Here is a 17,131-nt window from a genome sequence, read left to right on the forward strand (position 1 = left end):
CAATCAGCCCCTCTTCTTCTTACCCAGCACCAAAGTGCTTGGATGATTATGGCTGGTAAAATAGTGAGGTCTGTGCTCCCAGGCCCCTTTCCTACCCATCAAGCCTTGGACTTTCCACACGTGACCTCACTGCAGCCTCAGAACAGCTCTGGGAGGGATGTTCAACAGGTTCTGGGATCTTCATTTTACAGATGAGGAAACTGAGTCCCAGAGAAAGGCAATGACTTGCCTGGGGTTGGTCACATAGCTAGTGAGCACAGGATTTGAACCCAGGTCTTCTCAGCTGCTGCCTCTCATTGGAGGATCTTACGCGAATTGTCGTTCCTCAAGCCTCCGCACCTTCTCAGCCTGTGCATTTCAAGGAGAGCCTTAGGCCTAGAGGGGGAGGGACTCGCCTGAGGAGGCAACTTCAGTGCCAGAAGTGGGATTCGAACCCAGCTTCTCTGCCTAGGCCCACTGTGCTTTCTGCTCCGCCAGGGCATGTCCATGTCATTCCGGGAATCCTCCAGGAAGGAGTTATAATGAGAGTGACTAGCGATGGACTCACTAGAAAGCCCTGATTTGGGAAGTGGGGGACCTGCCTGGGTTTGAATCCTGCCTGCCCTGTCACCTTGGGCCTCTGCCTCAGTTTCCTCTTCTGTAAAGTGAAGGGGTTGGACTAGCTGAGTGACCATGGGTAGGTCCCTTCTAAATGGGTGATTCTGTGGGAGGCAGTGTTGCCTAGTAGCCAGAGAATGGGCCTTGGAGTTAGGAAGCCCCGGGCTGAGGTCCTGCCTCTGGAGTAGCTGCGGCCCCTGGGCTTTACCTCACAGTTGGGATCCTAGGTTGCTCCACAGGTTGTAGAGGAGCTGATGCCCTACTCTGCACGGAGTCATTTCAGGCCCTGGTGCTTGAGGGCTTGGAGACCCTTTTGTCCACCCCCCAAGTGTTGCTGAGATCATATCCCTTTTCACAAATGACGAGAAGGTGGTCCAGAGCAGAGAAGTGATTTGGCGAGGGCCACGCAGCAGCCAATGTGCAGAGCCCAGTCCCCCGGCTCTAGGGGCAGCTCCCTCTGCCTGGCAGCTCTCAGGAGAGCATAGTCTGGGGTGGGGGATAAGGAGGTTGGCCTTTGCTGAGAGCCCTGAACTGCAGGACCAGGCTTGGAGCAGAGATTTGTAGTTGCACATTGCCTGGGATTAATGGATCCACCTCATTCTGCTTGGCCCCGGAGGGCAGTCAGGCACTGTGGGTGGCTAGCACAGGGAGGCAGATTTCTGCTCAACTTTGAAAAATGTCCTTTTAAAATTATAAACTTAATTGGAACAAACCTGAACATTTCTAAATGAAAAGAAAACAGAGTGTTGTAAATGGAGCTGTGAACTTGTTTGTTTTTCAGCAGTGCGTATTCAGTTTAGTGTGATAGTACTAACATTGCCTGCCTGTGTCCCTTCCTGAATTTCCTTCAGCTCTCCCCTCTCTATTTTTGGAAGCTTCGCTGATACTCTCACTTTGCTGTCAATTCTCCCTCCACTTCCTCGTAGCCAGGAAATAGAGTCAAGGAGTGGAAATCCCTACCTTGTATATGTCTGACAACACACGTCTCTCTCTAAGGAGAAGCTCTCTGCAGAGTTCTAAAGTCCTTCAAAGTTGTTCTTATTTACAGCATTGTGGTCATTGTGTAATTCTCTCCCAGGGTTCTGCGCACTTATCTGAGGGTGATCTATAGATTCTTTAGATAAGTGCTTTGTTTTCTGTGCTTAGAAGTTCTGGGCAGTTTTCTTGTGTAATTTCTTGCATTCTGGTATTTAAGTTTTTTGACTTGTTGGGTCCTTCTGGGAAACCTATGATCTGTAAGTCTCTGCATCCTGTCTCTGAAATAAACATGTTTTGCTTGTGTGGAAACAGTCTTTTTTTTTTTTAATATTATTGTGTTTTCTCCTCTTCTTCCAGGTTGTCCTTTACTTCTGTATTTCCAATCAGTTGTTTTCTCTTTTGTTTCTTGTGTAAAGGTTGCCACCATGGATTCAAGTTTTTCTGTTCTGCCATTTATTTCTCCCGTACAGGCTGTCAATTCTCATTTCTCTCTTAACCAATATGGAACATGTTCCTGGGGTTCTTTGCTGCCTTGGGAATCCACAGGGTCCTGTGACTTGAGTGCTGATTCCTTTTCCTTTGTCTTACAGTATTTATCCAGAGATGTTTGGGCTTACTTAGAGGCCATGGTCCTTTCTGTTACTAACATCTTCCCTGTTACTTAAATCTGTTTATGTTCAAAGTGTTTAACTGAATTTTCTCACTCACAAGGTCTTTGGTCATCGCAGTCATTTTTCCTCCTATTCTCCTATCACTCACTTTCTGGCTCCTTCCCTTTTGGTTTTCCCAGGGCTGGGCCTGGATGGTTTCTTGGCCTCCGCCCACCCTGGATGATTCCTGTCTCACCTGCCCTGATCTCTGCCCTAGGTGACTTTGGGGAGGGCAGCACTGACCTCAATGGGATGGATGCCAGTTCCCTTTGCTTCAGGCCTGCTCCTTCTGTTCCTCAGTTCTCTGACTGAATACTGTTGCCCTCGGGAGGACCTTCTCCATCGCAGGAGCTCCAGAGCAGCTTTCGGAAGGGCAAGGCAGGCCAAATTCTGTACACTCTTTGAGGCCCAGTTCTAGGCTTTCCTCCTTTACCCTTGCCATTGCCACCCTGTCCTTCCCCTCCCCCACTGCAGCTGTGGTTCCTGTGCTTGCTTCTCCCTGGTCGTTCCACCTCAGCCTCACCTCCCCAGCTAGACTGAAAGCTGGTAGAGCCTGGAAGGAAGGGCACCTGGGTGCCAGTCTTCAGCCTTGCCATTGCCTCACAGGCCAACTTGCTCAGTTTTCTCCTCTGGGAAAGGGGATAAGACAGTCTTGTCATCACTCTAGGACCACAGGGGGAGAAGTTCACCTGACCTTTGTCCCAGAGCCTCAGTGTAGGGGCTGGGGGAGGGGGGCGTCCTGGCTACAGCTTGCTACTTTCAGAAGAGAGGCAAGAAGACCCTTGGCTGGGAGCCTGGGGACTGAACATTAAGGCCCAGCTTTGCTCCTCACTGATTCTGGTCCTGGAAAAGCTGTCCCCTCATCCCCCTCTGGCTCCAAGTGCAGAGATGTCAAGGCCCTTCTGGGTCCCAAGGTCTCTCTAGTCGTCAAGGATGGATCCTTGTGTGCCTGCCCTGGCTACAGCCTCTCTGGAGGGCTTTTTAGCTCTGGTAAACAAAAGTACTGAAGGCAGGCAAGGGAGGCAGCGTGTATGAGATTGGCCCAGTCTTGGGGCCTTGAATCCTGGCTCTTGGTGACTTTGTGAGTCCTTTCTTTTCACTCTGGACAACTCTGGCCTGAAATAGGCATTCTGTCCCACAGCCTCCCAGAGAGATGGCTGTTGGACCTTTGCATGGAGACCTTCAGTGACGGGGAGCTCACCACCTCCTGAGAAGGCCACCTGATTGTTCTCTATTCCCAGATACTCAGAGGTTGTCCAGTCCTGTTGTGCCCCACCCCCCTTGCCCCATGTCTGAGCAGGCCCTCTCCCTCGTCCCCCTGGAAATGAGTCCCTCTGCTGAGTGCCCATCTGCTTCTTGTCTCCTGTTTCAGTCCTGGTTCTGTTCCCTAGATTCTTTTTTATTTTTTTGTGAGGCAGTTAGGGTGAAGTGACTTGCCCAGGGTCGCACAGCTAGTAAATGTCAAGTGTCTGGTCTGAGGACGGATTTGAACTCAGGTCCTCCTGACTCCAGGGCCAGTGCTCTATCCACTGTGCCGCCTAGCTGCCTGTCCCCTAGGTCCTTACAAACCCAAGTCTGTTCTAGCACTGATGAGTCCCAGGGTGTCCTGGCTCAGGACTTGCTGGCTGCCCAGGACCCAGGCTATTGCCTGCTGGCTTTCCTGGCAGGTGCCGTGCCCCCTTAGGGAGCAGCTACAACCCTGGGGTTGCAGAGGGCGTGTGTGTGTGTGTGTGTGTGTGTGTGTGTGTGTGTGTGTGTGTGTGTGTGTGTGTGAGATCATGCTTCTGGGGATTAAAAAGGGATCAGCTTTTACTCTCAGTTGTCTCCAAGAGACCTGACAGGCTGCTGGTGGGGGTAGGGGTGCGGGTACTATGACAGTCTCCCCGCATAGTTTCTTCACCTTCCCATCCCCCACAGAGCAGCCAGAATCCTCCCAGACTCCCTGAGCTAGGATTGGGGTCCTTAAAGGCCTCTAGTCAACTGCTCCAGGACTAGAAGTCACTTTGGAGCCTCCCTGATAGGGGGGCTAGCCAGGGGGATCCCCTCAGCTCCAGGGCCAGCCCAGCCAGTGGGAGCCCCCCAGCTCTAGGGCCAGTCCAGCCAGGGGGAGCCCCTCAGTTCCAGGGCCAGCCCAGCTTACACTTGGAGAGGGTGGATTCTCAGGAAGTCTCTCCTCACATTAAGTCTCAGTAGGTCTCTGTAGCTCCCCCCCCCCCAGTTCCCTCTGCTCCATGACTGCCCTGCAGCATTTGAAGGGGCCTTTCCCTCTCCTGATGAAGCTTGCCTGTCCTGAGGCATGCCAGGCAGACTGTGCCCCTCCTAAAACGAGGCTGCAGGGACAGAGCTCAGACACCAGGGGTGGTCTCAGGTGGAATGAGGACAGACTTCCCATGTTTGTAGTCTAAGATCTTAAGGGGATTATGAGTCACCTCCCAAGTCAGCCTTCTTCCTGGCTGCTCTCCTAGTCCAGATCCTTTAGGGGCCCCCTCTCCTCCCTTCTCCAGGGTCAAGGCCAAACTTCTGACCCTGGCATTCAAGGCCTCCAGCGGCTGTTTCAGGGGGCCTCCCAGGGCTGCGCTTTTCCTTATTGAAGGTTTGTGGCAGCCTTGGCTATTGGGGCCATTTTTCCGATGTCTCTGTCAGATTTTGGTAATTTTCATGGCATTTCAGACTTTGTCATCATCACTGTGTCTGCCATGGTGATCTGTGATCACAGTGATGTAACTTGTCATGGTTGGGGCACCGCAGACCCCACCGGTGTGTTCACTGCTCCACGATAGCTGGCCCCTTCTCCCTCCCTCTTCACCCGGGTCCCTATTCCCCAGACACAACAATACTGAAGTTAGGCCAGTGAGTGACCCTCCTGTGGCTTCTGAGGGCTCAAGGCAAAGGCTTTGCTCTGGACCCATTTTAAGAACTTGCCCCAGCCACCCCTGCCCAGTCAGCACCATCGACCCTGAGGTGAGACCCCTCGCCAAGGACCCGGGGGATGGTTGTACTTTTTTTTTAAGCAATAAAGCATTTTTCATTAAGGCATGCATCTTGTTTTTAGACACCATACTATTGCCCACATGACAGACTAGTATAGAGTAAACATAACTTTGATATGCACTGGAAGCCTAAAATTGTGACTCGCTTTTTTGTGATATTTGCTTTCTTGCGGAGGTCTGGAACCCAACGCACATCTCTGCGGTATGCCTGTAGTTGCCTTCAGTATTTATGGTGACTTTCTTTCTGTTCTTATCCAATCTTGTCCTGTCTCAGACAAGGTCCAGGCTCCGCGTTGGGCCAGGAGCAGATGCCCCCCTGTGGACCCCTGTCTGTGCCCAGCTGAGGCCATGAATGTTGCCTCCAGGAAGGCTCCTGGGCCCTCCTTCCCTCCTCCAGGGCCCCAGGGCCCCTTTGGAGCTCTGCCTTGCCCTAGTTACTGTTCCCCTGCTTTTTCTTCACCCTGATTTGTTCATGAGCTCTCTGAGGTCAGGGCCTCCAGTCATTTTTCCTCTTTTTTATCCTCCATCCCTTCTGTAAAATGGGGGTTCCTGAACAGCTTGCTATCTCTCTGGGTTGTTGTGAGGCTCAGCTGACCCTCAGTAGATCCAGAAACAGCCCTCGGGGCTTCAGAGGGTATTGTAGGCCCCTGCTGCTGAGGCTCTACTGACCTCACTTGCTCTGTGTGTGTGTGTGTGTGTGTGTGTGTGTGTGTGTGTGTGTGTGTGTGTGTGTGTGTGTGATGGGCCTGCAGCAGCTTCAGGAAGTAAGGACTCTGGGTTCCTCATCATGCTGGCGGTGTGCATGTGTGTCCATTGGCAGGAGGGTAGAGAGGAGTGCCACAGAGGATGCCGCAGAAGTCAGTCCCCAGCTGTGCCCAAAGCTGCGGCCTCCCCGCCTCCCTGCCTCCCTGCCCACTTCCCGGCACCAGGAGAGCCCTGGGGGAGTGGCTGGGATAGCCACCCTCATGAGGGGCTGAACCTTATGCCTTCAGGCAGCATGTGGTTAGAAGAGGAGGCGCTTGGCCCCCAGCCTTGGTTCCACTCTGTCGAATGAAAGCTTGCACCCGAAGGTCCCTCTGGGCTCTTGGCATGGACACTGGAGACCATCCGGTCTCACCCCCTAGCTAGGAGGGGGCTTGCCCAAGGTTACTCAGTAGTGAGAGGCGGGGCCAAGATTGGACTTTGAAATCCATGGCTCTTTCATTGAGTCCCTCCCCCTCCCCATGAGGCCAGCCCCAGGGAGCTTCCTGGAGGAGCAGACCCTGGAGGCCAAACCACCTTCCTAAGGTGAATGAGAGCTATCTCTCTGGTGTCTGGAGCACCAGCCCGTCAGCTCCCACAGGCTCCTAGCACTGGAAGAGCCCTCAGATGCCCTTCATTTTACAGAGGAGGAAACAGGCTCAGTGAGGGAGAGCTCCTTCCCTGGGGTCTGCCAGCACTGAAGTGGTGGAATCCCGAGTGGACTCTCATGCATTCCCCTGATTTCAGCTGCTGAGAGCTGCTGAGGGCTGATGGGGGCTTCTGAGAGCTGATGGGGGCTGAAGGAGGCTGATGGGGGCTGCTGAGAGCTGATGGGGGCTTATGGAGGCTGCTGAGAGCTCATGGGGGCTGATGGGGGCTGAAGGAGGCTGCAAGCTCAGGCTGTTAAAAACACCAAGGCACATAAGAGTGACCATCAGGCAGGTGGCGTGCTGCCTCGGCCAGTCCTGCCCCTCGGAGCCCAGGTAGGCGGCTCTCTGAGCTGAGGCTTCACAGCCCACAGTCGTAGGAGGAGGGTTCTCCCCAGGTGCCCAGCACCCATGAGACCATAATAATGACGGGAATGATAAGATTCTGAGTCAGGGAGCTGCCCGCTGGGCTACCAGGCTTCCTTCATCCCAGCCTTTCCTTGAGGACACTTCAAAGAGTTCAAGGCCTGACCTGGAAGGACCTCAGACTGGGTGCTCCTTTCTCTCCCTTTGATTTGAGGGTGCTACAAGGCCCTAGTTAGGCCTGTCCAGGGCCCTGTGTCCTGGGATAGGGCCTCTTTGTTCTCCAGGGGGACAGGCCAACCATCAAAGGTGCCATTCAGGGCAGACAGAGGGCCATTTAGCTCGGGTCCCAGTAGCTGAGCATGTGTGGGAACTACCAGGGAGCTTTCTCCTTCCCTGCCCTTGAGCTATTTGAGAGGGAGGCCCAGGCAGGGCCCAAGTCCTTGACCATCCTTAGGGGCAAGGGTGGGGCTTCTGGTTAATTGCCAGACCTGGAGGGAGTGGGGGAGGGGCTATAGGGCCCTTCAGTACCCCTGACAAGAAGTCCTCACAGCTCTCTTTTTTGTGACATGCCTTCTGTGTACTTAGCGCTGTGATGGGGTGGGGGAGGGGCACCTGAGCTCAGCCTTGCAGGAAGGGAAGGATTTGAGGCCCTGGAGAGGAGGTGCCACTAGCCACTAGACCCAGGGAACGGTCTGTGCAAACTTGCAGGGACAGAAGATTGGGGCTCTGAGTTCAGGGGCTGCTCCGTCCACCCCTCGTTTCACAGAGAAGGAAATGAAGGCCAAGTGACTCACCCAGGGTGACTGTGGTAGTGAAAGGCAGAGCTCCTCTGAGGTCACCAGAAGAAGCAGTGGCTTCACAGAGCAGGGGGCGCTTGGGCTGCATTTAAAGTGTGGTGGGCTCCGAGCCAGAGGCAAGAAGGGAAGTGGCCACAGCCTGGGCAAAGGCGTGGAAATGGGAGAGGCATGCAGACCGTCTTGGCCACATTGTGCAGAATGGAGTAATGACCACTGGTCCTGGGAAGGAAGGTTGGAACCAGGCTGGGGCTCTTTATAAAGCTCACCAGAGGAGCTGCGGAGTGGTCCCCCCTGGGCGGCAGTGTGGTGGAGGATGGGTCAGAAAGTTGGAGACCTTCACTGGGCTGAGGAAAGGAGGGGAGATCTGGGGCGAGGGCTTGGGAAGGGGCAGCTGGGTCTGGGGGAGGTTCTCTAACAAGGGGGGGAAATCTGGGCATGTGTGAAGGCAGGGGGATAGGAAGGGGCAGGACCCAAGGTGTGGCTTGGGCAAGGGAAGGGCCACTGTGTGGAGATGGAGGCAAGTGGCAAGTGCGAGATGATGTCAGGGAGACCTCACTTAGCCTGTTGGCACAGCTGCTGATTGCTCCCGGGACCTTCTGTGCGTCCAACAGCTGATTTATTCAGGGGACTCACGTGATGTGCCGCTGGTTATAAGTAGGCTCTTGAACTCAGGAGCCCTCTGGCGGGGAGTTCCCATGATTCTGTGTAGGAGCCTGGTCCTGAGGCAGGTCTGAGCTCACACCAAAATCTTCTGCTGTCGGTCGAGTCCTCTAGGAATGGGCACAGTATCCCCAGAGGCCTGTGGCGGCCCGTGCCCAAGCCTGGCACTGCTCATCTGGGGCGTCTGTTGCCCCTCCAAGGGCGTATGCTCACTGCCGGGAAGGTCTTATGGGTTGTCAGCACCAAGGACTGTTGGGCAGCAAGTGTGGACTTTGCCAGGCACTGTGCGGGCACCGGGGCTGTGGAGACCGCAGAGAAGCAATCCTTACCCTCCAAGAGCTTCTCTTCTATTGGGAGAGACAGAGGCAAGATCAGCCCAGGCTCTGGCACCGAGGGTGGACAGCACAGTGCACGTCGCGCCAGCCCCACCAGAACTGGGAGCAGGCGGAGAAGAGGCTGGGGAAAGGGAGCTGGGCTTCCAGGAGCCCCAAGGTGCTGCCTCCCCCAGCCATCACCATCTCCCAGTGATACTGTGTGGCTGGCATCCTTAGCCTCAGGAAGGAGCATCCTGAAGGGATGTGGAAATCTGTATGAGGGAGAGTCTGGTGGAGGCTGCAGCCCAGAGGGCTCATGGATAGGAGAGCTGCCAAATGCATCTGTTGTCCAAGTCACAGGCATATAGACCAGAAAAGAAGGGTGACTGGTGGCCAGACACGGCGCTGTCCTGTTTCCCGTGGGACTCCAGGAAGAGAATCTGCAGAGCAGAGATCCTGGGTGGACAGTTCATAGAGAGCCAGGGGCCAAAATCCCCAGAGAGCTGACACATAGTCTGTGTCTGTGTGGGTGCCGAAGACTGGACCTGGGCGTCCCTGATCCACTGAAGAATGAACTCAGGGTTCTCGGGAGGTACGAAAATGCAGAAGCAGCCAACCCTATAAGGAAAGGGGTCCAACTTCCTGTGGGACCCCAGGTAGGGCCCTTCGTGCCCTGAGCCTCTGTCTTCTCCTCTATGAGAGGAGAGGTGGACAGGAGCCCCTGCACCTCCTTCCAGGCCTAGCTCTGGACCCTGACTCTTGGCCTCCTCTTCAGCTAAGATCCCCCTAACTGGGCAGGGAGCACCGCACTCCCAGCATGTGGAGATGAGGTGATGGCGCCCTTGGGAACAGGAAGGAAAGAAGAAGAAAAAACTCAGTGAATGAGCACCTTGGTTTGTGGGAAACCTTGAGAGGAACAGATGGGAGAGCTGGGAGAATGTGGGAGATTTCTGACGAGACATGAGAAATGAGGAAGGCTGAGATGCTTAGGCCTGTTTGGGGAAAAATCAGAGAATGTCAGGGCTGGGAGAGGCCTGAGAACAGGGGATGTCAGGGCTGGAGGGTGGGCCATCTCTGACCTGGTCTGGTCTAATCCACAACCTGAACAGGAATCCCTCTATTATATCCCCTGAGCATCTGTCCCAGACCCCTGCTTGGCACCTGACCAGCCTGAAGCTTTTGCTCCCCATGAGGACGGTGGAACAGGAGGTGTCTGTGTGGTGGGGTCTCTTGCTTTATGACTGTGCCCCACCGGCGATGCCAAGTCCCCTGCTCTGTCCCAGTGGACCCTCCCCCTCTCAGTCTGTCGTAGGTCTGAGTCTCTGAGGGGTCTACAGGAGAAAAAGGCCCCTGGGCAGGTCTGCAGGGTCCTTTGTCCCCATTTTTGTTTGGGGGCCCCTTGATCCCCTCACCTTCTGTCCCAGAGATCGATCCGCTGGCACTTAGGAGGAAGGGCCTCTGGGTGCTAGTCACTGGGCTAGGCTCTGCGGCCCTGGGGCCCCAGGGTGTGCATCCCCTTCTCCCAGGGCCCAGGAGGCTGCCCTTCCCGGAGTGGGAAACGCAGCCAGTGCCCCTGTAACCGAGGACGTGGAGTCAACACCAAGAGGTGCGACTTTACAAAGCAGCTCCTGACCAGGCCCTTTGGGAGGGAGTGGCAGCATTGAAGGGGCTTCCTGCCCGACGCTGCCAAGGAGGGGCTGGGCAGGGAGGAGGGATGGCAGGAATGAGCCCCGGGTGGGGGGTTGGCTTGTAGAGGCTGGGAGAGGCGCCGCTGTTTATGCAGAGACGGGAGGTGGGGAAGGAAGCCTGGAGCCTCCCAGCCTCCCTTTGAGGATCAGTGAGGCTGCCCATTCTGCTCTGGCCAGAGAGTTTTCTGCCTGACTGCCTCTGCAGTGTCCATCCCTTGTTTTGAGACCAGCCCTCTGGGGCCAAGCAGAATAAATCTAACCTCTCTTCCAAGTGACAGCCCTTCAAGTTAGATGGAGACAACGGTCTGGCCTCCCCTCATGAGCCATGGTCTTCTCCAGGCTCCACAGCCCCAGATCCTTAAAAGATGCCCCTTTTAAGGTAGCCTGAGAGGGGCGGAGCCAAGATGGCGGCGTGAAAGGAGTGACTTGCTTGAGCTCTCCCCCAAACCCCTCCAAATACCCATAAAAAAATGGCTCTAGACAAATTCTAAAGCAGCAGAACCCACAAAAAGACAGAGTAAAACAAATTTCCAGCCCAAGACAGCCTGGATGGTTGATTGGAAAGGAATATTGCTCCAGGCTGGGAGTGGAGCACAGCACAGCTCGCAGGCCGCAGCGAACCTAGAGCAGGCCTCAGAGGACTGAATCACGGGCAGCTGTGGCGGCTTCCAGACTCCTCAATCCACAAACGACAAAGACAACTTAGGGAGGTCAGTGGGAAAAGTCTGTTTTTGTGGTGAGAGAAGAGCTAGGTCAGAGCCAATTCCAGAGTGCACAGTGCGGGTGCCAGGGCGGTGGCTGCGTCCTGAGCTTCTGGCCCACAGATTGAGGGGGAATCGAGTGGCTGATCAGAGGGGGACTGCAGGGATCTCTCTGCTGGTGCCGAGGCAGAAATCTCTTGCTTTGCCCGTGCTTGGATCTGGGTCACAGTTCTGGGTGGCGGTCCTGGGGTGAGGAGGAGCGCTGGCGCGGTGGAGCTTGTAGTGGCAGTGGTGAGGAAACCCTCTTCACGGTTCCAAGAGAGAAAAGACTGCTTGTGGCCGGTCACTCAAAGACCAGAGCTCAGGCCAGGAAAAGAGTAAATACCTCGACCCTTTTCATAGCACCTTGGAAGAACTGAAAAATTTACAGGTCCCTAGAAGTATCTCTGAAAACTGCTATACAAACCCCTGAAGCTTGGGACAGTACATTCTCCACGTTGGAAGCAGACTCTTACCTTAACAAAGAGTTTAAAAGTCAAGTAGTTGGCTGGGATCATGAGCAAACCTCACAAAAAGAGTCAGAGTATATTATCTTACTTTGGTGACAAAGAAGATCAAAACATACAACCAGAAGAAGACAACAATGTCAAAGCTCCTACATCCAAAGCCTCCAAGAAAACTATGAATCCATTCCAGGCTTTGGAAGAGCTCAAAAGGGATTTTGAGAAGCAAGTAAGAGAAGTAGAGGAAAATCTGGGAAGAGAAATGAAAGTGATGCAAGAAAATCATGAAAAACAAGTCAACAGCTTGCTAAAGGAGACCCAAAAGAATACTGAAGAAAATAACACCTTAAAAAATAGCCTAATCCAAATGGCAAAAGAGGTCCAAAAAGCCAACGAGGAGAAAAATGCCCTAAAAAGGAAAATTGGCGAAATGGAAAAGGAAGTCCAAAAGATTACTGAAGAAAATACTTCCTTAAAAATTAGAATAGAGCAATCAGAAGATAGTGACTTTATGAGAAATCATGACACAGTAGAACAAATCCAAAAGAATGAAAAATTAGAAAACAATGTGAAATATCTCATTGGAAAAACAACTGACCTGGAAAATAGATCCAGGAGAGACACAATTTTAAAAATATTGGACTATCTGAAAGCCATGATCAAAAAAAGAGCCTAGACATCATCTTTCAAGAAATTATCAAGGAAAACTGCCCTGATATAGTAGAAGCAGAGGGCAAAATAGAAATTGAAAGAATCTACCGCTCTCCCCCTGAAAGAGATCCCCACAGGAAAACTCCTAGGAATACTGTAGCCAAATTCCAGAGTTCCTGGGTCAAGGAGAAAATATTGCAAGCAGCCAGCAAGGTAGCCTGAGATCATATTTGCTTTTTTTTGGCTGTTTTATGTTGCTGCTGAGTCATTGAACTTGTAGTCAGTCCACTGAGACCTCTAGATCTTTTTTCACATGAACTCTTACCCATGCATGCTCACAAGGGATGAGGCCAGTCTGTTCACCATCCCCTCTGTGCCTCAGTTTCCTCATCTGTAAAATGCTCCTTCCCTCATAAAGCTCTTGTGAGGCTGTCGTGAGCTCATGTATGGCAGTGGGGAGCTTCGCCAAAGGGAGGGTCATTTTCTATCCCAGAATACCCGACTGGGGTTGGTGAACAAGTAGCAGATTCAGAAAAATACATGTTTTCTTGGCTCTGACCCAGTTGGACCGGATTCACTAGGGTTTTCTTTGTCCTTCCTGTTTGCATCAGTCCTTGGGGTGTGGGTCAGTTGGGAAAGGTAACGGCTGTGGTGCAGGCCCCTCTGGTTCCTGATTGGGGGGTGGGCTTAGCTCTGCCCTTCCCACTCAGAGCTCCACCCCCCCCCAGCTGGTAATCTGGGAAGCTCACTCACCTGGCCTGGTGGGGGAAGGGATTCTGAACCCCAGCCCTTGGGAGCCACCTTCAGAAGTGCTGGGGGCTTTCATGGAAAGGTCTTCCTTCCCCTCTTTCCTTTTCTTTCCCTGAGCCTCCTCCTGCCTGTGCCTCGCTTCCTGTCCTCAGTCTCTTGCCTTTCTCTGCCCCCACATCCTGCGTGCCCCTAACCCGCCTCCACGCTCCCCCTACAGCAAACTCCCAGAGTGGAAACTCTTGGCAGGGAATTTGCAGCCTCAGAGAGTCACCTGGAGAGTTCACTGACTTGCCCAAGGCCATACAGCCAGGATGCAAGTGTGACTGGAACCCACACCTTCCTGACACCAAAGCCTGGGCCTGTCAGAGAATCCTACGGGGGACCTCCTGTGTCGTCGTAGGGTGCCGTGATTCTAGTCACCCCTTTGGTTTTAGAGGTGGTGACCCCGGCCCAGAGTGGGGCAGGGCTTTCCCCGGGGCCCCCAGAGTTCCCGGATGTGCTGTCTTTCTGCCGTCCTGTCTTTCCCCTGGCTCAGCACGTCGCAGCTCCTCCTCACCGGCCTCTCCGGCTTCCTCCCCAGGGTGCTTCAAAGATGACCGCATTGTCTTCTGGACCCGCATGTTTTCCACGTGCTTCATGGAGAAGTGGGCCCCGAGGCAGGATGACATGCTGTTCTATGTGCGCCGGAAGCTCTCCTATATGGGGAGCAGCGACAGCCCCAGCGACGATGGGAAGAAGGTGAGTGGCCGTGCAGGGCCCTTCCCTGGGCGTCAGGGCTGCTCCCAGGCGGCCTCTCGTCCACTGCCGCCGTGTCCCAGCCGCGTCAAGCAGAAGCCCGCCAGTGTAAGAGCTGGAAGGGACCTCGGACAGGGGACTGCCTTCCACAGAGGGGGAAACTGAGGCCCAGAGAGGGGGAAAGTCACTCCGCCAGCTAGGATATTTCCTGATTGTGGCTGAGGGAGGCCTTGTCTCTGCCCGACTCTGCTGCTTCTTATCAATGCCTCCAATCTGCATCTGAAATGGAGCGTGGCCTCTGTCCTCAAACTGGACCCTTCTTTGGATGGCCTGGGGGGGGGCACCCCAGGTCTGCTCTTCCCGCTCTCCCTTCAGGACTCCGTGCCCAGCCAGCTGCCAGGCCTTGCTGGTCCTTTCTCCCCTGTGTCTTTGTAGCCTCAGTCTCTTCCCAGTGGCCTCCCTGCCTCTCCTCCCCCTGGCTTCGTACCCCCAGCAGCCCATGGGACTGTCCTGAGCCCAGGACCTGCCCATGACTCCCTCACTCCATGTTGCCTCCTCCTTTCTCAGTTGCCCCTGCTGCAGGCAGCTGCCCTCATGAAATCACTACGTAGAGACTTAGCCGAATATAAGTAGAATGGAAGCCTCCTGAGGGCAGGACTGTCTTCTTTTTTCTGGCATGTAGCATGAACCTAATGGATGCTTGGTGCTTTGAATTAAAGAGTCAGATACAGGATTTGAACCCAAGACCTCTGATCCCTCAAATAAAAGCTGGATCTCCAAAATGAAAACAAAACCCTGGTAGAGAGCAATGTCCTCTCCTCCCATGCAGCCCTCTCTGGGTTCTGCTTATGGCCACTCTGGGCCTCAGCGTCTTCATCTATAAAATGAGGATCACAGAATGTTAGAGCCATTAGAGGCCATGTGGTCCTTCCCTGAGAAAAACTGAGGCCCAGAGAAGGGGAGCACCTGGCCTGAGGCCCCTTAGCTCATACCGCCATCTTCACTCATAGCTTTGCCTCTTCTGACCTGGGGGACCCCGGGCAGGGCAGGTCTCCTGCTGAGGCCTCAGTTTCCCTTCTTGCAAAATGAGATTGGACTCACTCTCCAAAGTCTCTTCCAGCTCCCCTGTCCATAAACAATGAGAGTCATTTATTAAGCCCTCCTTCAGGCTCAGTGCTGGGTATACAAGAAGAGGTCAAAGTCAGTACCTGCCCTCAGGGTGCTGTCAGGCTAACAGAGCTCCAGGCTGCAATTCTGTGGCTCTCTCCCCTTTGCAGATTTGGCCCTGCTGGGGCTTCCTTCTGTCCCCAGAGCATCCTGGGATCTGGGAGGATGCAGTCCTTGGGCCACTGAGTGAATGTCCCTAGAGCCCCTCCTTCCTTCCTCCATTCCTCTCTCCCTTCTCTCCTTCCCTCCTTCCTTCCTTCCTTCCTCTCTCCCTTCTCTCCTTCCCTCCTTTCCTCCCTTCCTTCCATGAGCATTGCTGCGGCCCCTCCTGGGTGTTCCAGTTCTGTGCTAGGGGCTGAGGTTACAAAGGCAGCTGGTGAGGGACCAGGGTGGCCGGTGCTGATCCCTGCTGGCTGCTGGGCTACTACATGGCAATGAGGGGCTGGTGCTGGGGGGCAGGGGATGGAATATTCAGGACTGAGGACAAGATCAAGGACCTAAACTCTCTTTTAAAAAAACCATACTGAACATTTTGTCTGAAACATTGCCTTCGTTTGAATATTTCTTCCCCCCCACCCCCAATGCCTTCTAATGAAGAATAAAGAAACAAAATGGAGAGAAAAGAACAGTTCAGAAAAAAGAGCCCCTGGCCACTGCACGCAGCGTTGCACTCCCAGAGCCCCCCACCCTGCTAAGGAGAGAGGACAGGGGCCTTTCCTGTGGGGCCCAGCTTGGACGTTATAATTAGCCGTATGACCACTCCCTTTTAATAGGGTTGCCTGGCTAGTCCCTTGGCAGACTGACATCCTGGCCTGACTAGCCAGGTGACCTTGGCCATGCCCGTGGATCATGGGGCCTCCTGGGCCACCCTCAGTTTTATAGGCATTTGGGGTGCCTGCCTAGCAGGAGTCCCTGGCTGTGGTCTCTCTACCCTCCTGCTTCCTTTTCTCCAGCTCAGACTGGGTCCCCACTGTTGGGGGGGCTTGGGGTTCCCCAAAGGGCTCATTAATCGAGGAGCATCTATTGAGTGCCTCCAGTGTGCCTGGCACTGTGCCCAGAGCTGGCGGGGTAGACATAGGGAGGCAGAGTTGGGAGACTCATGTTAGCAGGGCACATGGCGTGTGTTGTGTGTGTGTGTGTGTGTGCGTGTGTGTGTGTGTGTGTGTGTGCGTGGCCGAGCCCAGGGGCTTTCCATGGTGTCGGGGAGCTCCCTCCCTCCAGGGAACCTTTTGGGAACATCTCGATTTGGGTTGAGCTGACAGGGTGGAGGCTGACTGTTGGGGGAGGTTGGCTGGGAAGTATAGATGGGGCTCTTGGGGTAGGAGGGAGATGGGCTCGGGGGGCTCACGGATCTCCGGCTCCTACCCAGCAGGTAGATGTGGAGGTTTACCGGCGGGACTCCAAGAAGCTGCCTGGCCTCGGGGACCCTGACATTGACTGGGAGGAGAGTGTCTGCCTGAACCTCATCCTACAGAAGGTTTGAGCGTGTGTGTGTCTGTGTGTGTGCATGTGTGTACACACGTGTACCCTCATGCCTGTGGGGCACTGAGCAGCTCTCATGGGGGGCTGGGGTACTCAGGCCCCCCGGGAGGCTGCTTCATATGGAAGTCAGCCGCCATGAATGTGACCATGCCCGGGGGCAGAGCACATCAGGGTGGGCTCCCTGGAGGAGGGATAGGGAGGATCCCCTGTGCCAGAGCAGCCAGGGCAGGCCTCGAGGCCAGAGATGCCGCAGCCTCAGGGGCAGCCACCTCCCCGGGGAGCCCATAAGGGCCCTGCCCCCCCTAACCTCCCGCCCACCCACTCTGGACTCTTCCAGCTTGACTACATGGTGACATGCGCTGTCTGCACACGCTCGGACGGAGGCGACATTCACATCCACAAGAAGAAATCCCAGGTGAGGTCACTGCCTAGGAGCCCCTGTGGCTCGAGGGTCATCCCAGGGGAGCGTGGGGCTGTTTCCAGGGAGTGCCGACCTCAGATAGTCCAAACCCATCGATACTGAAAAAGCCATTTGTTCGGCTTTCAGAGACTTTTCTTCCCTCTCTGGGAAGCAGGATCCCTGTATCGTCCCTGAAATGGGATACCTCTAGGACCCTGCCTGGCCTGGCCGGGGGGCCTCTCTGCCCCTCCTCTTCCCCCTCCCCATTTTCTTCCTCCTCCTGTTCCTCCCTCCTCCCTCTCTCCCTCCTCTTT

At 54.6% G+C, this 17,131-nt stretch overlaps 1 protein-coding gene across 5 annotated transcripts in view; it reads left to right on the forward strand.

The window, feature by feature from the left end:
* The window catches only part of KIAA0930 (KIAA0930 ortholog), a 34,641-nt gene that overhangs the window by 8,104 nt on the left and 9,406 nt on the right, over nt 1-17,131 (forward strand). For 4 of the 5 annotated variants that reach the window (XR_013483818.1, XM_020977475.2, XM_020977479.2 and 1 more), the window contains exons 2-4: nt 13,614-13,771; nt 16,305-16,412; nt 16,755-16,832. Coding sequence is in view for 4 of the 5 variants with exons in the window: in XM_020977475.2 (XP_020833134.1) it covers nt 13,614-13,771; nt 16,305-16,412; nt 16,755-16,832 (344 nt within the window). In the remaining variant the exon portion in view is untranslated. The remainder of the gene's footprint in view (nt 1-13,613; nt 13,772-16,304; nt 16,413-16,754; nt 16,833-17,131) is intronic. The other variant, XM_020977477.2, reaches the window with a different exon arrangement.

The sequence above is a fragment of the Phascolarctos cinereus genome, unplaced genomic scaffold, assembly GCF_003287225.1.
Source record: "Phascolarctos cinereus isolate Bilbo 61053 unplaced genomic scaffold, phaCin_HiC Scaffold_1;HRSCAF=81, whole genome shotgun sequence".
Classification (NCBI taxonomy): domain Eukaryota; kingdom Metazoa; phylum Chordata; class Mammalia; order Diprotodontia; family Phascolarctidae; genus Phascolarctos; species Phascolarctos cinereus.